Source organism: Myotis yumanensis, unplaced genomic scaffold, assembly GCF_028538775.1.
Source record: "Myotis yumanensis isolate MYYU_CA2020_CCGP unplaced genomic scaffold, mMyoYum1.0.hap1 SCAF_6, whole genome shotgun sequence".
Taxonomy (NCBI): Eukaryota; Metazoa; Chordata; class Mammalia; order Chiroptera; family Vespertilionidae; genus Myotis; species Myotis yumanensis.
The window spans coordinates 43535190-43558627 of NW_027223757.1; the positions used below are offsets into that span (position 1 = coordinate 43535190).

The following is a 23438-nucleotide window of genomic DNA, read 5'->3' on the forward strand; positions in this document are numbered from 1 at the left end:
TTCCTATTTGCATTATTACTTCAGATTCATGCAGTATAAAATAAATATATTTTATACCATGGGTGGATGAAAGGTGAGGTTTAAATAGACCCATTATTCATGGTAGAAATAATCAAATGATGCTGCTAAAGATATTTTTGCAAATATGTGTTATTTGTTCTTCTTAAATTAAAATAGTAATAACTCTTCAACAGCATTTTTAACCCTTTGCACTCCAAACCATTCTGGACATTGGCTACCAGCTACTCGATGCTACTTTGCGGCGGAAACCTGCATTTACAGACCCTCGTATTATTTAGTATAATTTTGGAACCAAGTAACGTATTATAATGATATTGGACTTATATGAATTGGGTGACATCGAGGAATGTATATTTGCAAAAAAGACCAATATTTTATTGTTTATAATTTTGTACAGTATGATAAGTTTTGTAACACTCCCCAATATGCATTGCAGGCTGATTAGTGCATGTTTGACAGTAATAAGTGGTTTGACGCCTGCCACCAGGTGTTTTCCTGTTAGAACACACAATGCAGTCCCGTTTTCTTTGTCCCACATCGGGAATATGTAGTTTATTGTTTAATCCGACACAAAACCCGCTGACATTTCTTGTATATATCTTAGTAATTTTACGATATTTTGATTTAATTTCTTGTGCCATTTCAAGATAAAACTTCAGGGAAACATGCATGTCTCAAAAAGTTGCGTTGAAATAACTCAATTCCCCGTAATCACTAATAAACTGCAATGTCCCCTGAGAGGGGACATCCGAGTGATATGCTAGAATTCCAATGTCCCCTGAGAGGGGACAGCGGAGTGCAAAGGGTTAAGTATAAAGGAAACTTTTTCTTACTTTTACAAACTTTTACTTTTGGGGACTCAATTTTCTATCATAGTGATTTGATTAATTATTAAGAAACTCAATAGTAGGCATCAGAGATAGCATACATGCTCTTAAGATATTCTGTCTCCTTTGTTATTTTGTTATGTTGTAGACACATGCCATAATCAGTGAATATACCTTGTGCCACATTGCAGAATACCTCTTGTTCTCTTTTTTATAGATGTTCTCCAGATGATGGGACGTGCTGGGAGGCCTCAGTTTGATGACCAGGGCAAAGCTGTAATTCTGGTTCATGACATAAAGAAAGACTTTTACAAAAAATTTCTTTATGAACCTTTCCCAGTAGAATCAAGGTAAATTTTGCTGTAAATTATTTTAAATTAATTTATGTCATAGAAAGTTGGTATTTTTGTGGTTACATTTTATTAGCTAAAAACCAGTAAAACTAGTTCAAAAAATTACTTGAAATGAAACTGAATATAAAATCACTATAAGACAACATTCAATTTTAATGTTAATTTTTAAAAACTTTTTAGCCCTGGCTGCTATGACTCAGTTTGTTGGGCAACATCCTATCCACCTAAAGGTTGCCAGTTCAATTCCTGGTCAGGTCACATGCCCAGGTTGCAGGCTTAATCCCCAGTCAATGTTTTGCTCTCACATCGATGTCTCTCTCTCTCTCTCTTTATCTCTCTTTCTCTCTCCCCCACCCCTTTTCCATTCTCCCTTCCCCTCTCTCTCAAAATCAATAAAAATATTTTTAAAAAATAAAAAACTTTTTAAAAGAAGTGGTATAGTACAGTGTTCAGCTGCATGTACTCTGGAGCCAGACAATCTGCACTCCACCACTTGCTTGATATTGAACAAGTTACTTAGTTCCTCAGTGCCTTATCTGTAAAATGGGAGATGATAGCTTTAGTAGCTGTTTCATAGGATACTTGTAATGATCAAATGTATAGTTCTTGGAACAGTGTCTATTGCATAATAAGTGATTGATAAGGGATTAGTTTGGTGTGCATCTTTGGGGTATCCTATATAATAAAAGCCTAATATGCAAATCAACTGAACAGCAGAACACCAGTGTAACGACTGGTTGCTATGACGCGCACTGACCACCAAGAGGCAGGTGCTCAATGCAGTACACTCAGGCCAGCCAAGGTGGGTGCCAGTGGGGGCCCCGCCGCCTCATCACTCCGCAGAGAGAGACGACAGGCGGTGGTGGCAGGCGGGGCTGGCAAGCAGGTGGGACCAGGCGGGTGCCAGCAGGGGCTCCCTGATCACCCAGCAGGTTGCCCCACAGATCATCCCTGAATGCCGCCAGGCCTAAGGACCCTACCCGTGCATGAATTGCATGCACCGGGCCTCTAGTGTTTTATATTTATACTGGAAACTAGGGACCCATTACATGAATTCATGCACCTTGAAAGGAACTGTGGACCACAAGGCTGCAGTGGCACAGGGGCAGGTCTCAGCCCATCCTCTGTGCCCCCACCTGGCCCACTGCTGCCGCTGGCCCCGCTTGCACCCCCGATCTCCTATCTGCTGGCAGCCCCACTCCCGCTGCCGCCGCTCCCACACACTGATGGTACCAGCCCTGCTCACACCCACTGATGGCGCGGAGCAATTGGGGCCAGCGCCAGCAGCAGGTGCGAGACAGGCCAGCACCATCAGCGGGTGCAAGCGGCGGCTGCTGCCCTTGATCGCCCCTCAGGAGCAGGGGGAGGTGGAGAAGCCCTCAGGGGTGATCAGGGCCGGCAGCCACCACTTGCACCCACTGACAACACAAAGCTATAGGGACTGGTGCCAGGCACTGGCAGCAGGTGTGAGCAGCGGCTCCAGCACCGGCTGCAGGTGCAAGTGAGGCCAGTGCCAGCAGCAGGTGCGAGTGCTGGGTGGGACCGCGGTGCCCAGGAGCAAAAAATTTTCAGTAACCACCAGAGGCTCGCCCCAATGACAGTGACCGGAATACCACCTTGGTCTGGTGCCCCCACTCACCTTCTCCACCATCCAGCCGAAGCCGACACCCACCATGTTCCAGGCTCTGCCGCCTGCTGCCATCACCCACCATGTTCCGTGCACTCCCCCTGGTGGTTATCGCATGTCATAGCGACCGGTTGTTTGGTTGTTCCGCTGTTCGGTCTATTTGCATATTAGCCTCTTATTATATAGGAATAGAGGCCCAGTGCACAAATTCGTGCATGGGTGGGGTCCAGCCAGCCCGGCCCCAATCGGGGTGGATCCGGGTGGGCCTTTTGGGAGGAGGAGATGGCGGGAGGTTGGCCAGCAGGCCCTGCCTTCAATTTGTGTGAGGAGTCGATTGGTTGTGGGGCTGGCTGTGGGGAGGGGCTGTGGGCAGTAGGCCGGCTGGCCCTGCCCCTTCCCCCGAATGGGGTTGGGGTTGCTGATCAGGGGTGGAGCTGGCTGCAGGGAGAGGCCACGGACCAATCGGGGTGGTGGGGGCCCATCGGGGATAGGGGTAGTTGGGGGGAAGGGCTGCAGGAGGTTGGCCGGCTGGCCCCGCCCTCCGATCGGGCCGGTTCGCTGGCCACAGTGGGCATCTTAGTGACTGGTCGTTCTGGTCATTAGCTGGCTTTTTATTGATATAGTTATTGTTTTTTTATTCTGTTATTAATTCCACTAATGTTCATTTTTTTTAAATTTGAAAAATGTGAAAATATTAAATATTGTGGGATATAGGTTACGGTGTACTTAGAGAAAATTTATGACCATAAATCTATAAATTTAAAAAGAATGAAAACTCACTTATCTTAGCATCTATTGCAAGAATTTAGAAAAAATAGCAAATTGAACTCAAAGAAAGAAAATAAGAAAAATAAGAACAAGAATTAATGAATTGAAACCAAACATAATACATTAGAAAAAAATAAAACAATGCCAAAAGTTGGTTTTTTGAAGAGAAGAATAACATTGATAAACTTTTAAGTTTGATCAAGAAAAAGAAAGTGAAGGAACAAAGTGTATCCGGAATCAAAACATACTATAGACAATAAAAAAAAGGTATTATGAAAAACTTATATGCAAATGATTTTTTAAATTTGTATCAAATGGTAAAACTTCTTTTTAAAATCTTACTAAAACTGACACAAAATGAAATAGAATACCTAAATAATCTCATATCAATCAAAGCAATTGAATATGAGCCCTGGCTGGGTGGCTCAGTTAGTTGGAGTGTCGTCATGTACATCAGAAGGTTGTGGGTTTGATTCCCAGTCACGGCACAATCCTAGGTTGTGGATTCTATCCCAGTTGGGTTGCATATGGGAGGCAACTTATTGATGTTTCTCTCTCACATAGATCTTTCTCGGTCTCCTTTCCTGCCCTTCCTCTCTCTTTAAAAATCAATAATTTATTCCATAAATGGCAAGATGACATTACTTGAAAAGAAAATAATGTAATTTACCACAGTAGCAGGAAAAAAAAATCATGATTACCTTATAGATATATAAAACCATTTGATAAAATTACACACCAATCTATAATAATAAAAGGGTAATATGCTAATTAGACTGGACGTCCTTCTGGATGTCATTCAGGACATCCTTCTGGATAAAGCCAGGGCTGGAGGGAAGCCAGCCTGGGTCCTGGGTGCCTGTGGGTGGCTGGAGGGAAGCCAGCTCAGGTCCCGGGTGCCTGCGGGCAGCGAGAGGGAAACCAGCTCGGGTCCCAGGTCCCAGGTGCCAAAGGGAAGCCGGTGCCAGCAGCCGGGGGCAGGAAGACCTACTCTTGCACAAATTTTGTGCATTGGGTCTCTATTCATAATAAAAACTGTTAGCAAATAGGAATGTAAGTAATGTCCTTAATCTGATAAAGTTTACATCAGTACAAATTTAAAAATTTTAATTTTCTACCTTGATGATTATTAATGTGTTACTATTCCAGATTATTCCATAGTTTATATATTAATTTTTGTATTAATGAACATTTAGAGAGTTTCCAATTTTTTCCTCTTACATATAATGTTGCAGTGAAGTATTTTGCTTTTCTATCATAACATATAAATGTTTCTCTAGCAGACGATAATGGAAAAGTGAAATTGCTAAGTCATGATGACTGTTCAGATAAATATTGCCAAATTGCCCTCCAAATTGACTATATGGATTTATACTCTGCCACTGATATGGAGTAATAGAGCAACTTGTTTTTTATTCAATTTATTATGGCCATTTTCTCATATCCTTAAAACATCCTTAGATAAAACGATTTTTAATATCAGCATATTGTTCCATATATCACATAATTTACTTAGTTTTTTCTTTTGTTGGACATTACTTTTCATTCTTGTATTTTCTATAAGAAAATAAAATGAACATTTTGTTATTCCTGTCTTTCAACACATCTGGTCATTTTTTTGTATACTTAACACAGTACAATTATGTCATCTATTACTAGGAACTTAATATTTACTGAATGAATGAAGGTAATATCTTTTCTCTGTCATAACTTTTATGTCTGTCTTGCCAAACATCCTTTTATCTGCCTCAGTATTATCCCTTACTTAGTCCTATATGCCATAACCTACCCTTCCACGCTCTCCAAGCTATGTCTTCTGTTGCCTGCTCTTACCTTGGCTCTCAGCAGCTGCTCCTGAAAGTTACTAGCTCTATTCCTGTCAGCCTGTGCTTATTTCCATCTTGCAATTCATTTCCCTTAATTCATATACAAAATATATAAATCATACAAAACACATTACTTTTGTATCTTGGAACATAACACCTGAGTCTTGACTGTACGAGATAAAGTGTGCTTCATTTAATGTTCATGTGTCTTTCCCATGTCTCGTTCACCATGTAGTTTATTAGGAGTGCTGTCTGACCATTTAAATGCGGAGATTGCTGGTGGGACAATAACATCTAAGCAAGATGCAATGGATTATATCACCTGGACTTACTTTTTCCGACGTCTTATCATGAACCCCAGGTAAGCACAGGGCATTGTTTATTTCTGTTTTGCACTGAAAGAAAATATGTTTGAAAGTAATAATCTCTAAGTTCAGGTACACAACAAAAAGTCAGAACTTTGGACATTCTAGATGTGTGAATTTGCCCAGAGAACCAAATGATGTCTCTGATATGATCACAATGTATTATGATATATTAGAAAATGAATAATTGTATGAATATATTTCTTAGCTCATTTTAATTAATTTAGAATACCCTCAAGGACTTTGCCCTGTACTTAGGGAGACAACTGAAGTAATTAAGAAACATGTTAAACTTACATGGTAGTGATTGACTTGGGTACAGCTGGAATTCAAAGAAGATTGAAGCTTGTAAACACATAGGAAAAAAAAGAATTTGTGAGTCATTTGTAAGGGTTTATAAGGACCCAGCAAGAGAATTAGTGAGCTCACCATTTAGCACTGCAAATTTTCATAGTAAGTGGATCATAAAATTAGAATTGTGGAATTGTATAATGAAGTAGACTTTACAGGTATTCTAGTTAACCTTCTTGTTTGGTATTGAAGAAAGGGAAACTGGAAACTTAAAGTGACTTTCCGGGGATCTCATAACTACTTTGTGATAAAGCCAGGACTTAAAACCTAAGCTTTTTAACTTACCACTCTTTGTTTCTTTAGTGTGCAACCATAGATATATTCATTTTTTAGATCATAAGAATAGAGGCAATTAATGTGTTGGAAGGAGCTTTGAATTTGGAATCAGAACAATGATTCTTGTTTCGGCACTACCCTTTACTAATTGCAGCTTTGAGTCACTCTGCCTCTCAGCTTCACTTTCTTGATCTGGAAAGTGAGTAATAGCCTACCTCACAGGGCCATGTTGAGAATACAACGCACGAATTTAAGTCTAAGTTCAGTATTAATTATGAAGAATATAATTAATGTTGATTAATGTGCTGTTTTTCCTGTACTCCCTTCCAATTGCTTTATTGATCTATACCAGTGATTTTCAACTGGTGGGCCCCAAGAATTTTTAAAACATTCAATACCTGACTAATAAGTCAAGGGCACTGATCTCTTTTCCCTTAGATTGTCCAAAAAAAATGACAACAGCCAACATAACAATAGCTATCGTGTGAATGAATCAAAATTATCCTTTTTTTTTTTCCGGTCAGATCAGCAAATGACATTTTAGAGAAATAAATACTGGCCAGTTATTTTTCTAGAATGTCCTTAAGTTTGGATTCAACTTAAGCATCCTCATCCCTAAATTCAAGTTTTGCCTTTTTTTTTTTTTAGACAAAACACTGTTAAGTGATGTCATGCTCTTCTCAGTGTATAATATTAAGAAATTTTTCTCTACTATCCCATCTATATTTAAAATATCATCAGATGTAAAAGACCCCAAACTATGTTATTCCAGTCTGCTCTCAATCAATTTACAATCTCATTTTTCCACCTGCCTTCTGAATATTGTCAGGTAGTCTTCCCACCATCATATCAAACTCACATGTCTAAAACGGAATTAATCATATATCAAAATTCTCTTCTAATCTAACTTTCTTACTTTGGTTAATGTTATTATCCTGCATCCATTTACCTTGACTTCCAACTTAAAGTTACTTTTTAAATTTTCTCTTATTTTCTCAGTTCTCCAACTGTTTGACCTGCTTTTAGTCTAACCCCAGTCTAGCCTAATTTGCAAACTGTCAGATGGTATTGATCAGAAATTGAATGTATTATATTGGAGGTGGGAACTAGATAAAGTTTAGTTAACAGACATAGAAAGCATTCAGTCTTTCAATTCAGATAATGAGTAGGAGAGTGAACAGTTTACATTTTCAACTGTGAGAGTGAGATGAGCCAAGAGCACAGTGGGAGACATCAATTGGAATAGGGATCCTACTGAGAGGGAACTGAAGTAGGCATCTCTCCCTGTTGCTCTGGTTACAAACTGCCTTCTATTTAATAGTATTATGGTGAGAAAAGTCTACATGCAACTGTAATAAACAGTACTAATTAGGGGCAGAACAAGAAGCTTGGGGGTTAGCACAGTGGACAAAGATGAAATCTTGAGGGTTATTACTGAAAAAATTATACTGAGCCTCTGAGCCAAAAAATTTCTTGGGTATTGATGACTTAAGGAGCTTCCTGCTCATATGGGTGTAGCCCATGTAAATAAGTGAGTTTTCCTTCATTCCCATTGCCTCACCTTCTATATTGATGGCCATCTTTGCTAGGAGGAAATTCTGGAGTGAGAGTCAGAAGGATATATCATCCTGATGCATCAGCTTAGGGCACTTAGTTGTGGCAGCTGCTTTTCCTGCTCTCTCACTGCTCCAATGAATGTTGAGTATTTATCCCCCTCCACCATAGGCAAGGGGGTTAGGTTAGATCAGAGGAGACATTAACCCACACCAAGTGAAATTCCTCTCACTTTCGCACTTTTGCTGTCACTCTTCTTCCTGCATGAGTGCCCTCTCAAGCCCTTATACCCAACCAAGCTTTAACAGTCTTTAAAGTCTGGTCATCTGCTAGTGAGTACGCTTCAATTAATTTCAGGGGGTGGTGGTTTATTCACTCTTTACCATCTATATCAAGAGTTCCAGTTCTTTTAGTAGCCACCTATACATATTTTGAGATATCTGGCCAATTAAAAGCGCCAAAGGCAGAAAGGGGGAGATGTTGAACAAAGGATACAAGCTTTTAGTTAAAAGATAATTTCTGAGGTTATAATATACAGTGTGGGGACTATTGTTAATAATAATATATTGTGATGTATGTTTTTTAAAAAGGTGCTCACATCTGAACAAAAACTTGAATGAAGCAAGGAAATTGACCACATGACTATATAGGGATTATTGTGGGCCAAGGGAACAGGAGATGATCTAAGGCAGGCAGGTCTAGTGTGTTTAAGGCACAGTAAGGAGAAGGTGTGGCTCAGAGAAAAAGTGAGGGGTGGAGAGTAGCAGGACATGAGATTAGGGATGTGGGGGTCAGTGGTAGTACAGGTCATGTGGGACTTTAGAGACCATGGTAAGGACTTTGACTTTCATTCTGGGTAAAATGGGAACCATTGTAGGAGTTTTGAGGAGAGGATTGACAGAATGTTTCTATAACACTAGTAGCCCCATGCACGAAATTCGTGCACATTAAAAGGGAATTAATTGCCCTAACCGGTTTGGCTCAGTGGATAGAGCATCGGCCTGCGGACTCCAGGGTCCCAGGTTCGATTCCGGTCAAGGGCATGTACCTTGGTCGCGGGCACATCCCCAGTGGGGAGTGTGCAGGAGGCAGCTGATTGATGTTTCTCTCTCATCAATGTTTCTAACTCTCTATCCCTCTCCCTTCCTCTCTGTAAAAAATCAAAATATATATTTTTTTAAAAGGGAATTAATTAGCAGAGATATTTTAATATTGCTGTTTGCCCATTCTCTATAATAGAAGTGTGAGAGATGAAAGGAAATTAGTAAAATGTATGTGAAAATAATATATAAATTTATTAATAAATAAACAGTAACAAAAGAATATAACAACAGAGGCATGATATAAAAATGACAAAAACATGATATGAAAACAACAAAAACATGATATAAAAACAACAGTGATGCAAACAATGACTAATAAAGTGATTAAACTTATTGTAATATCTCCCTGTATACCACATTAAGAGTGAAAACACTTTCAGAGTGTTTGACTAATTTCCCTTGTGATGAAGTATTTAGAACTTTAACTGTAACATCACATGCTCTTCAAACTCGAGAGAAAGCAACATATAACTGACCATGTGCAAAAACGGGTTCAGGTAGGAATATGCCTACTTTGTCTAGACTTTGTCCTTGTGATTTATTAACAGTCATCACAAATGCTGGCATCATGGGAAACCGTCGTTGAATCAATTTAAATGGGAGGCCAGTGTCAGATGGAGAGAAATTAATTCTTGGAATCAGAACAGCCTCTCCCTCGGCAGATCCTGTTAATACTTCAGCTTCGATAATGTTAGGTCGTAATCTTTTGATAATAAATCTGGTACCATTACAAAGACCCCATTTACTATTGAGACTTCTCAATAGCATGATGATTGCACCCACTTTCAATTTTAATTTATGACATGGCATTCCTGAAGGAGTAATACTATTAAGAAATTCGATGGGAAAATTTTCCTTTTCAGCATCATCTGTGGAATCAATGGAATCATCACTCAAATAATGTGTGAAAATCTACATCGAGTATATCCAAATTTTCTTCATTTAATTTTTGAACATGCTCATTTTTTGGACAAAGAATTGCACCTTTAGATATATTTTTAATATTATCTATAGCAGTGGTTCTCAACCTTGGCTGCACATTAGAATCACCTGGGAATCTTTTTAAAATCCTGATTCCTGGGCCCCATCCTCCAGAAATTGTTTCTTTGTTATGGGGTGGGGCCACAACATTAGTAACAAAGAAACAGAATTAAAACTGTATTGTGGGGCTGCTACAGTGTTTTAGACAGGTTCAAGCCTTGGACTGATGAGAGGGCACAGTCCTCTCGTTGCCACGTGCAAGTCCCAGCTTGGAGGGCAGGGCCCTCCCAGCACAATTATAGCCAACAGCTGTAGTTGTAAGCTTGAACCTATGGTCCGAACATGTGGCCCCACGTGCCTGAGTGATGTAGGCTTGATAGAGTTCAGGTGCATGTAGTTGAGTAGGATTGAAACCCAGGAGAATGTTGTAAACATCTTGGTCATGCCCTTACTTTGCCTTGTAGCTTCTGCTATAAAATAAAGGCATGGCTGTGGGCGTGGTCGCTGTGTCTCAGAGAAGCAGCGTCCCATGAGACCCGGCTTACATTCTCTTGTCTGTCTTTTCTAAGCCTTTCAGCTGCCCCCACTCAGGTTCACCCTTGGCTGTGCTGGCGTGGCACACTTTATAAAGAGATGCCTCCAAGCTCCCAGGGCGGGTTCCTGACTCAAACCCCGCCCTTACAGGGAACAGCTCCGGGAAACAGCTTGGGGGAGGGCGCAGCCGTTGCCAAGACAACCCCTGCAGGACTGACTTCCTTCCGCTTGGTCGTGTTTCTGATGGTCGTGATGAACACCACCCAGGGTTTTTATATAAGTAGATAAGTCATGTCAATTATAATTATAAATGATTTAAACTTTCTTGTTGAAATAAATTTTCTAGATTCATTTTTCTAAATTCAGCTAAACAATTTATAAGCAACATGTAAAATAAAATGATATAAAAAAGTTAAAAATTAAGGATTAAAGGAAGTTATGAAGGAGAATAATAAAGAGAAAGTAATAGCTGAAGAATTAAATCAGACGAAATGAAATTTAAGGCAAAAAAAGATTTAAAAAGACAGAAGAATGGCTCATATTGATAGCAAGCTCAATCACTACAAAATTATAGTAGTTTACAAATTTTTACATAACTAAAAATATAGCATCAAAATATATAAAGCAACAAGTGATTGAAATTTAAGACATTAACTAAATTACAGTCATATTGAAAGATTGTCAGTTTATATTCTTGTGTATGTGATATGTATATGCAAATATATATGCATATAAAGATACATATTTATATTAATAAATGTATGTAGACACGTACATAAACACATTCATTTGGTCAACTATATATTAACACATGTATTGGGGCATCATGACATATACTATATTCTAAATTGAGTTCTGGAATCAATTTGTATGTTCAGTTTTACTCTCTGTTTTCCCTTGAGAAAGCTTTCAAATATTTCTGGAACAAAAAATGTTGTGGTAGTTTCAGCTGTCCCTGCAACCACTTTCATTATTTCTGTCATTATTACTGCTGCATAATCCGGACATAAAAAAACATGGTGCGGTAACAAATGACTTCCCAGTACTGACAGTTATAGCAGCAGCATTTCAATGCTGATGAAAAATTTCCCAGCGAGATCGCTGTCCAGGTTTACATAAACCAAACAGGAAATGGCTGCCACTATTCCCATTAAATCCAAACTGTTTGGTGTAACTTTATCTGTGTTTTACATTACAGTAAAATCTCTTTTCTTCTCAACTGTTGAAATTTTATCCTTTTCGAGGTTGGAAAAAGATAACTTGAGGTTGCATATGTGATATTCTTGTTTGCTCTTTGATAAGATCTTTCAAAGATAATTTTTTGAAGTTGTTTCACTTTTTGATTGTTTAAATTTAATGAACTTTGTAAATTTTTATGGTAGGTAGGGAGAGGTTTGTTATGACTTTTTCCCAATGGACTGCTAATACAAGTTAGCCTGTCTAGCCCATGTGCTAGATGCTGTCAGTATCAAACTGCCTTTGACTTTCACACCTCTCAGGGGACTAGTAATTGTTGTGTTCAAACAGCCTGTAATTGTGATCCCGCTGGCTTTCTCAGTACGCTTCTGGCTATTAGAATCATTAAACAACTCAGCACCTGTTAACAGCATTGTAAATATTCAACCCTGCTTGTGTGCAAGTTGAGTCCAATATAGAGAAATCTTATAGAGCTCAGCCTCATAAATTAGAGCTTCTGACAAGTCAATTATTGTGAAACTGGATTTCTCCATGAAATAAATGAAATAGCATGCTGGCAGAAAGGTAGGCTGTCTGTTTATGGCAAAGAAAGGATAATGACTTGATGATTCAATGCACTGAGCATGAAAAAAACCTTGTGTTCTTTATCCCGAATTAAACAGTTGTGTTAATATTTCTGTTTAAATAAAGAGTGAATTATAAATTGTGTACTGTGGCGAGTACACCATGAACACAGACCTTTTTACTTAGCTGTTGCATGCTTTTTTCAAGTTAGTAAAGTGATTATTGAAATTACATGTAATGTTTTAAGCTAAACGCTAATAATTATTTAGGCTAGAAATTATACAATGACTGAAAAGTACACGTGATAGAAATGAAGGCCATTTGATGCTACTAATAAAGATCATGTAGATATAAACTCCATCCTTTATTCACAAAAAAAGTGTCAATATTTTATCTCTCAAATTTTATTACCTAAAAAATGACTTCATTTACATTTATTTGTATTATTTAATAGCGTCTTGTAAATTGTATGTCTAATAAAGCTTTTATAAGTATTTGAAAATTCTTTATGTATCTTTATTTTTTTTAAATGTATTTTATTGATTTTTTACAGAGAGGAAGGGCGAGGGATAGAGAGTTAGAAACATCGATGAGAGAGAAACATTGATCAGCTGCCTCCTGCACACCCCCTACCGGGGATGTGCCTACAACCAAGGTACATATCTTTGGCCAGAATCGAACCTGGGACCATTCAGTCCGCAGGCCGACGCTCTATCCACTGCACCAAACCGGTTAGGGCTCTTTATGTATCTTTAGAATCTCAGTTGAAATACTAATGAAGAATACTTGGTGTAAATCAGTAAAATTATATTGTTAACAAAAATAGATGCATTTTAGTATTTGTGTTGGCTGCATAGGAGACAAGTATTTTAATTATTGAGATTTTACTATTATATTCTTGTATAATATTTTAATTAACATTTTCTATTTTTAAAAGTTGCCACTTTTAAAAAATAAATAAAAGATATCACTTATGCCAGAATGCCTGAAGAAAACAATTTTAGGGATTTCTAAATTCTAGATTACCCCCAGATATTGTAAGGATAAAAGTGTTAGTATTGAATACATTTTATGTCAATTCAGTTACTTAAACTGAAATTTGTATTTCTTATGCAAAGCAATAAAAATGTTGGTGAGTGCATCCAAAGAGAACTATATTAAGAAATATCAATGGAAGCTTTTTAAGTTATTCTGCTCAAAAAACTTGTTAATTTTTAGCGAGTTAGATTATAGATAATATTTTAATCCTAGAGGACTGGTGCATGAAATTTGTGCATAGGTAGGGTCCGTAGGCCTGGCCAGTGATCAGGGCCAATTGGGGTCTTCCTTCCCCCAGCTGCCAGTTACCAGCTGGAGCCTGTCTTCCCCCAGCTGTCGGCCCAGGCCTTCCTTCGTTTCGCACCGCCCCTTGGTGGTCAGTGCACATCATAGCAAGCGGTCAAACTCCCAAGGGGACAATTTGCATATTAGCCTTTTATTATATAGGATAGTCATCAGGTAATTTGTTTTATTCTCAGAGGCATGATTTTAATTGATTATTTGTATAATTTATTTTCAATGTTTAAGAAATATTTACCCTAACTGTACTTTATCTGTATAAAAGCTAGAAATTAGTCTAAAAATTTTTCCAATAGACTTAAATAAACATGAGAAGGGGTGTTAGGCCATCAAAAGGTATCTTGTAATACATAAAACAGTGAATAAAAAAAATGTAAGAAAAAACCTAGAATTTTTAAAGGAAAGTTTTTATTAATTGTTTTGAATATTATTTGTAAGTGTACCAAATTTATTTGTTAAGTCATAAAATGGTAAAGTTAGCATTCCAGTTATATTTATAGGGAATGGCATGTGGTAATCAGTAGCAACATCCATGATTTCTTTTTCAAATAGCATGATAGATAAATTTATAGATAAAAAATGGAATTTTTAACTTTTTTTCATGATATTATTTTCATAATGTCTTCTTTCTGTAATTTTAATAGCTTGATTCTTGCTCTATAAATGGTACTATTTATTCAGTGTCCTGGGTACATTTTCACTAGTTTTTTCAACTTAGAAATAACTTTTTATCAATTATATTTTTGTCCAGACATCTGAAAAAGTTTTGGAAATTTTATAGCCTTATCAAGCCAAATGAATGTGAAATATGGTGGTACCCCCTTTATCCATGGGAGATAGGTTCCAAGACCCTATAGTACAGTGGTTCTCAACCTTCCTAATGCCACAACCCTTTAATACAGTTCCTCATGTTGTGGTGACCCCCAACCATAAAATTATTTTCGTTGCTACTTCATAACTGTAATTTTGCTACTGTTATGAATCGTAATGTAAATATCTGATATGCAGGATATATTTTCATTGTTACAAATTGAACATAATTAAAGCATAGTGATTAATCCCCAAAACAATATGTAATTATATATGTGTTTTCTGATGGTCTTAGGTGACCCCTGTGAAAGGGTCATTCGACCCCCAAAGGGGTCGAGACCCACAGGTTGAGAACTGCTGCTCTAGTAGATGCCTCAAACCAGGCATAAAGTTTAATTAATAAATTAGGCACAGTAATAGATTAACAATAACTAATGATAAAAGAACAATTATAACAATATACAGAATTAAAAGTTATGTGAAAGTGTTCAGTTGTTTCAGGGGATTTCTTGCTTTAGTCTTTGTATAGGCTCTGTGCTTTCTGGCACAACACATTGCTATCAGTTAGAACTCATTATCTCTTCGTGTCTGCCACCCACAAATTTAATTAATGCCTTTTCTGTCTTAACTAAGTACTTATAAGTACTGTGGCCTTAACTTTTGCAGTTTGAAGTGCAACAGCAAAACTAGCAAAATTTCTTTTTACTTCTTCACAATTTCAAGGGTACCAAATTTGTTCTTATCACAGATCATAGCATCTTCGGTATATGATTTTTTTTTCCTTTGCTTATTAAGTCAAGAATTTTTACCTTTTCCCTTAAACAGTGGTTCTCAACCTTGGCTGCCCATTAGAATCACCTGGGAATCTATTTAAAAATCCTGATTTCTGGGCCTCATCCTCCAGAAATTCTGTTTGTTATGGGGTGGGGCCACAACGTTAGTAACAAAGAAACAGAATTTCTGGAGGATGAGGCCCAGAAATCAGGATTTTAAAAAGATTCCTAGGTGATTGTAATGTGCAGCCAAGGTTGAGAACCACTGCCTTAAAGGGAGCATTTATAGCTTCTCTTTGGCATATATGAATTACCAGGATCATATAAATTCCAGTCCTGTGCTTGGTGGGGGGTGGGGGGGGGGTGGGGGGGTGGTGGTCATCATTAAGTAAAATAACTTACCTGAACACAAATACTGCAGTATTGTGACAGTCGATCTGATAACCAACATGGCTATTAAGTGACAAAGTGCAGGTAGGGTATACAGAGTAGATAAAGGATGGTTCACTACCCAAGTGGGACTTATCAGAGTGGTGCCACATTTCATCAGGCTTCTTAGAGTAGTGCACAATTTAAAACTTATGAATTATTTCTGGAATTTTCCATGTAATATTTTCAGACTGCAGTTGACCATGGGTAACTGAAGCCTTGGAAAAGAAACTGAATACAGGGGAGCTACTGTATACAGTAAGAGCCACCATATGCAGAAAGTATGGCTGATAAATTTCATTTGTTGAGAAAAAATGAAAGACAAAATGTATGACTGCAACTTGAACATGTAGAGGTTAAGGGCACTAATCCCTGTGTAGTAAAAAATCTGTGTATAATTTTTGACTCGCCAATTTAACTACTAGTAGCCTATTGTTGACCAGAAGACTTACCTGTCACATTATTGTCAATTAACACATATTTTAGGTTAAATGGATTATATACTGTATTTTTACAGTAAAGTAAGCTAGAGAAAAGAAAATCTTAAGGAAGAGAAATACATTTACAATATTTGTTGCAAAAAAACCCATATGTAAGTGGACCCAGGCAGTTCAAACCTGTGTTGTTCAAGGTCAGCTATAATTTGGAATGGCTTTGAGGGGTCCGTGTCTCTGATGGGGCATTGAATAACCGGAATTTTTATTTTCACCTCTAAATAGAATGCATTATTCTAACTAAATACTTTAGGATAAAGGAAATAATATTTTCTAATGATTTCTAATGCTGGTTTTTCACTTTCAGATATGCCTGGTTCAATGCAAGTTTGTACATTGTGTTCAAATTAATGACAGCATTGATTTCAATACTTATCTATCTGTTCATTGATAAATATTGCTTTATTCTAAAGTTGGTAATTTCTCCACAGACTAAAATTAAAAGTAACAATTTTTATGAAAATTAAAATTATTAGCATATGATTTACAGTTATTTTCCCAAATAAATACCTGTTATAATCCTTACTCAGTAGAGACTCTCATATTTGGTTGTATACCTAGCCATTTGTGCTAACTTCTTTTTCTAATGAAAAAATATTCTGCCATGATTTAAGAACTGCTTTGTGTATTTTAAAATAAATTTTATAGTATATCAACCCCAAATCCTTCCCTTTGATGAAAGAAAAAATTACTGTACTGTGATTTTCTTTAGACCTCTCCCATTTGAGATCATTATCACTTGATTCCCAAGCCACTTGCTTTCCTAGTCCTTTATAGATGCAAACCCTAGTCCTGGGGGTTCAGTGATGAGTCTCTTCTCTGAGGCCACTGTCCACTCCTGATTTGGATGGAGGTAGAGCATATCAATTCCTTATGCCAACCAGCAAGTAGAAGTCTGTCGTGACTGTGGGGGCAGTTCCTCGCCTTCAGGATCTAGTCCCAGACACAGATTTCTAGTGATTTAGGGATTTACCAAAAACCCCAGGAGTTACTGAGAGAGACATTCAGGTGAACGGCATGTCCTTACACTTTGTACTTGGAGAATATAGAGAGTTGAACCTATGTTTCCTTATACAGAAGCTTAGTTAGACTGCCTATTATTAGCCTGATGATGTCCTTTCCAGTCTTTAGGATGACAATTATTCCTCAAGCATTAGGAGAACAGTCATTGACTAAATTTCCTAAAAGAACTGATCTACCACCCAAATCAGTAGTTCTTTGAGTTTTATAAAGTTCCTGGGTTTTTATATATGTACTGGAGGCACAGTGCACCAATTCATGCACGGTCGGGGTCCCTCAGCCTGGCCAGCGATCAGGACTGATCAGGGCCATCTCGCCCATTCTTAGTGGGGGCCAATCAGGGCCAGCTGGCTGGGGGGAGGGACCGCAGGAGGTTGGCCAGCCATGGGAGGTTGGCTATGGGAGCGCACTGACCACCAGGGGGCAGTTCCTGCATTGAATGTCTGCCCCCTGGTGGTCAGTGTGTGTCATAGCGACCGGTCTATTGGTTGACTGGTCATAATGGTCACCTAGGCTTTTATATAGAGAGAAAACTTTATGTTTATATTTATATATAATATGCTTCTCATCCTTTCTAAATCTAGTACATAAGTTTAGTTGGCTGTAAAAGTATACACTGAAGTAAGGCTAGTTTTAACACCGAAAAGTTAGTATATTTTTTTCTGGGTTTTTTTGTTTGTTTGTTTGTTTGTTTTTGTTTGTTTTTTTTTTGAGGGGGTGATAATTTTTTAAATAATTTTTAATTATGGTTGATGTACAATATTATATTAGTTCCAGGTGTACAACCCAGTGATTAGACATTTATATAACTTATGAAGTGATCACCCTAATATTTCAAATACCCATCTGACACCATACATAGTTATTACAATATTATGGACTATATTCCCTATGCTGTACTCTACATCCCCATAACTATTCTGTAACTACCAATTTGTGCTTCTTAATTCCTTTACTTTTTTCATCCTCCAAACCTCCTTACCATCTCACAATCGTCAAGGTGTTCTCTATATCTATGAGTCTGTTTCTGTTCTTGTTCATTTATTTTGTTTTTTAGATTCTACATATAAGTGAAGTCATAGTCTTTCTCTGTCTGGCTTATTTCACTGAGCATAATATCCTCTAGGTCCATCCATGTTGTTGCAGATGGCAAGATTTCATTCTTTTTTATGGCTGAGTCATATTCTATTGTACCACTTCTTCTTTATCCAATCATCTGTTGATGGACACTTAGGTTGCTTCCATATTTTGGCTATTGTAAATAATGCTGCAGTGAACATAGGCATGTATATATCTTCTCGATGTACTACTTTGGTTTTCTTCAGATAAATACCCAGAAGTGGAATTGCTGGGTCCTTCTTTGTCTCTTATTTGTTATAGCTTTTGTTTTAAAGTCTGTTTTGTCTGGTATAAGTATTGCTATCCCAGCTTTTTTTGTTATGCTTTGTTTCTAATTTTCATGAGCTATCTTTTTCCATCCCTTTATTTTTAGCCTGTGTGTGTCTTTCGATCTGAAATGGGTCTCTTGTATTCAGCACTCATAAGGGGGTTTTGTTATCCATTCAGCCATCATGTGTCTTTTGATTGGAGCATGGAAAGTTAGTATATTTTTAATGTGATGCTGAACTTTATCTGCTTATTTTACATATTTTTAATGTCTTGTCATTGTTCATCAGTGTCAACAAACCTTAGTATGGGAATATTGATCTGTAAAATGGAAATAGTATTCGCAATTGCTTTATTTGTTTGAATTGCTATAAATGTAATTGAATTGATGTTTTTTGAAGTTCTGAAAAGAACTATGTGAAATTCAAACAATAGTTTTAATAGAAAATTAAATTTCTACACTATCATTAATGTATTATAATATAACATGTAGCCTTGAAACCTTGCTTATTTTCTAGCTACTACAATTTGAGTGATGTGAGCCATGATTCTGTGAACAAGTTTCTGTCCTTTCTGATTGAGAAGTCCCTGGTGGAATTGGAACGTTCCTATTGTATTGAAATTGGAGAGGTATGATTCAGTCACCTACATTTCAATTGAAAGTTTGCCTAGCTTTTTAACAATAGGGCTTTTGCTTCTAAAGATGACCAAAAAGTTTAACAAAATTGTTACAATAACAACTGCAGTATGAATTATTGATTTTATAAATGTATGCCCTTCTATTGTACTTCTTGTTTATGTCACTTTATCTTTTATTTGAAATAGGATAATCGGAGCATTGAACCTTTGACATACGGCCGAATTGCCTCTTATTACTATTTGAAGCACCAAACAGTTAAAATGTTTAAGGAGCGTTTGAAACCCGAATGCAGTACTGAAGAACTGCTTTCAATCCTAAGTGTGAGTTTGATGTTATTACTGCATTGTTCTTTAACATAAAGAGATTATATTTTATGTATTCCATACCTTCTCTTAAATTCTTGCCATCCAGTTCCCCTTTAAATTTGTAGAAACTATTTATGAAGTCCTTTCATCTGTCAAACAAGATCACTAAAGCAGCATATCTGAACCCAGTTCCCCATATATAAGGTGACCACATAATTTATCATCTAAACTTGGATCTTTCTATGAATGGAATAGGGCGCTATTAATATCAAGATAATAGGTATAAACTGGGCCATCCTTTGCAACTAGGTGATCACCCTGTCCTTCAAGATAAAAGTTCAGGACCATTGTTGTTCTTTTCCAGTTAATTCACTAATTCTGCACTAGTTCACTTACTTTTTAGGTTTTTCCTACCACTCCTATTGCTTTATTATTTTTAATAGACTTTAATATCCCATTAACAGTTTTTCTAGTGTATAGATTCTGTGGGCAGCATAGAACCAAGTATAATTATAGTAAGTCCAAAAATATTTGATGATGAATTGAAGAATGGATGGCTCCTGTATTAATAGGTTTTCTGTTGTTTGCTCTATAGGAAAATGTAGAGGATTAAAATAGAGTATTAAAATAGCTATTGAAAAAACTGTTTCTTTGTAAAATTAAAAATTCATTTCTGAAATAAGAGGTATGAAAAAATATGAAGAATTTTTTACATCCTTAAGAATGAGGTTATCATTTCCCAGTCAGAGTTTCATAAAAACAGGATTTACCTGGGAGAAAGACAGTAAAATAATGGTTAAATAATTTTGGAAAGCATCTTAAAATAGTATCTGTTAGATTTAAGAATATAATTTTCTTTCACATTTACCTATCATGATATATTTACCTAATCTAATATTTAAAAGTACTTGTCTACCTGGGGAACGCATATATTAATAGCTAACACCTTTGAGCACTTTTCATGTGCCAGTCGCTACTCTAGGAACTTGTTACTGTGTGGGTTCTGTACTATGCTGCCTCTCATGTCACACACACACACACACACACACACACGCACGCACGCACACACATGCACACACAGAGTGAGGTAGAGGATACTGAGGTGGGAGGTACAAAGTATGTCATGTTAAGACTGGATGTACACTATTTGTAAAGGAGGTTGGTGAAAACCATATGCCTATTACATTCTGTATTCCCCTCCACCCCACTAAAATAGCCCAAAAATGTATACAGTATCAAAGCAATTAAGTCACTAGTTTCTTCAGTCATCTCTATGAAAAGACATTGATCAGAACAAGAGGTCTGTTCACATCTTTTCAACAGCCTGTTTCTTTTCAACATTACAGTGCATAGCACTAGTTACACTAACCTCATGGAATATTTTTATTAAAATAAAGTCAACTCTTTTGTGAATAACTAAACAAAATAAATCATCTGCAAATATATATAAGATAAACTCATTAGTATATTGATGTAAATATTGTTTACTGTAATTGTTTGCTCACTTTATAATTTTCAGAGCAACGATAATATAATCTTTCTATCCTATGGTATTTGGTCCAAGAAACTCCCAACTTCTTATAGACAGTGTCTAAGTCTAATATCTTAGAATTCTTTTGGAATGAGCATACTGGGACACTGGGACTGTGGGACTCACAGTGACAAGGAGATCTGCAGGTACCACTGTTTTATTTCTTGTCTAGGAACTATTCTCTATTAAAAAGAACATGAATACTAACAGAAAAAAAACATTAAATAATAAAGCAAGATTGTATTTGAAGTAATTACAGTGTAATTTCTAGAAATGATTTTTTCATTTAGTTTTTTAAGTGTTTTCCGTGTCCACTCCCATGATTCCTAAACGACTCACATAGCCTCATCATCTTCTTTACTCTCATCTCCTTTTGAAACTAGGAGGAAACTAGCCATGACAGAAGCTATAGAGAACAGGATGATAAGGACAACTCAGAGCAAAGAAAAGCAGTGAGGTAGCATTAGTGTTTCAAAGGCCTATTTCCATTATCTTTGTTTTTATAATACTTAATAAAGTCACATGATTTTTAAGAATTCAATATTATAACTTATTCACTTCAGTGTCTCCTTTTACTGAGATGCAACCATTGATGCTTCTAAAGTCATTTTAAAACTTACTAAAAAAGTATTAATTATTTTTAAGAGGAATTTTTAGTATTCCTGAGAAGATCCACAACTGGAAAGCTTCTATTCTCTTGAATATTACTTTGAACTTACTATAATATTTTTAACAATTTTCTCATTTCTTAGGCTGCATATTTTATTATATTACTAGAGGCCCAGTGCACAGATTTGTGCATGAGTAGGGTCCCTAAGCCGGGCCAGCGATCAGGGCCAATTGGGGCCAGGCCTATCGGGGCCTGCCACCGGAGGAAGGACAGAAGGAGGGACCACAGGAGGTTGGAAGGCCAGGGAGAAGGACGGTGGAAGGTTGGCCACTGGCCTCAAGGAGGGAACTGGCACTCCCTCCCCCCCCCCAACCCCCTCGGGAAAGTGGCTGTGTCCGCCACCACCCCCCTGGTTTCCCATCCATCCCAGGGCCTGAAGGCCTTGGTGGGGTCAGGAGAGGAGGCAACAGTTGCCAGGCCAGGTGCAGAAGGAATGAACGCTGCCACCTCCGCCATCAGCACCTTGCCACTGTGCAGTTCCCCACCTCCCCCTACCTTCCTTCCCTCACCACCACCACCGTGGGTGGGCGGCCCACAGGGAAGGGAGAGGACGAGAATGAGACAAACCCTTGTGTCAAGGCCTCACTTTCAATAGACCGTAGTGAGGGAGCTGCTCTACATATGAAACCCTAACTCAGAAGCAGGTCTCTACGAATGGTTTGGCACCAGGGACCAATAGGGGCAGCCGGTGGAGGGAGGGACCTTGGGTGGGTGGAGCTCACTGACCACCAAAGAGCAGTTCCTGCGTTGAGCGTCTACCCTCTGGTAGCCAGTTGGCATCATAGCGACTGGTCGACCAGTCATTCTGGTTATTCCAGTCGTTCAGTCGTAACAGGTGCTTAGGCTTTTATATATATAGATATCTAATCTAATAAAAGAGAAACATGCAAATTGACCATACCTTTGCCACGCCCCAAGTCACACCCAGCAGCCAATCAGAGCGACTATATGCAAATTAACCCAACCAAGATGGCGGCCGGAAGCCACAGAGCTGGAGCAAGCAGGAGGCTTGGTTGCCCCGGCGATGCAGGCCAAGCTTCCCGCCTGCCCTGGCTGCTGTGGCCTCTGCTAAAGCAACAAAGTTTCAATTATAGAAGATAAATAAACCCCAAATACCTGCTTCCAGCCAGCCTCCACTGGGAGCTTGGGTGGCTGGGGGCTGTGGCCAACCTGAAAACGGCCCTCAGCCCCTCACCCAGGCTGGCCAGGCACTCCAGCAGGTTCCCCTAACCTGAAGGGGGTGTGGCCAGTCTGAAAACAGCCCTCAGTCCCTCACCCAGGCTGTCCAGGCACCCCAGTGGGACCCCACCCTGATCCCGGACACCCTTCAGGGCAAACCAGCCAGCCCCCACCCATGCACCAGGCCTCTATCCTATATAATAAAAGGGTAGTATGCAAATTGACACTAACAGCAGAAAGACTGGGAATGACTGGTCACTATGACACACACTGACCACCAGGGGGCAGACACTCAATGCAGGAGCTGCCCCCTGGTGGTCAGTGTGCTCCCACAGGGGGAGCTCTGCTCAGCCACAAGCCAGGCTGACGGCTGCCAGCACAGCAGTGATGGTGGGAGCCTCTCCCACCTGAGCAGCATTAAGGATGTCCGACTGCAGCTTAGGCCTGGTCCCCACTGGCAAGTGGACATCCCCCGAGGGCTCCTGGACTGCCAGAGGGATATCTGACTGCCAGCTT

The 23438-nt window shown here is 38.4% G+C and overlaps 1 protein-coding gene across 1 annotated transcript in view; it reads left to right on the forward strand.

The window, feature by feature from the left end:
- The window catches only part of ASCC3 (activating signal cointegrator 1 complex subunit 3), a 252026-nt gene that overhangs the window by 169203 nt on the left and 59385 nt on the right, over positions 1–23438 (forward strand). The window contains exons 33-36 of the mRNA XM_070418020.1: positions 1066–1198; positions 5658–5783; positions 19116–19227; positions 19423–19557. Coding sequence (XP_070274121.1) covers positions 1066–1198; positions 5658–5783; positions 19116–19227; positions 19423–19557 — 506 coding nt within the window. The remainder of the gene's footprint in view (positions 1–1065; positions 1199–5657; positions 5784–19115; positions 19228–19422; positions 19558–23438) is intronic.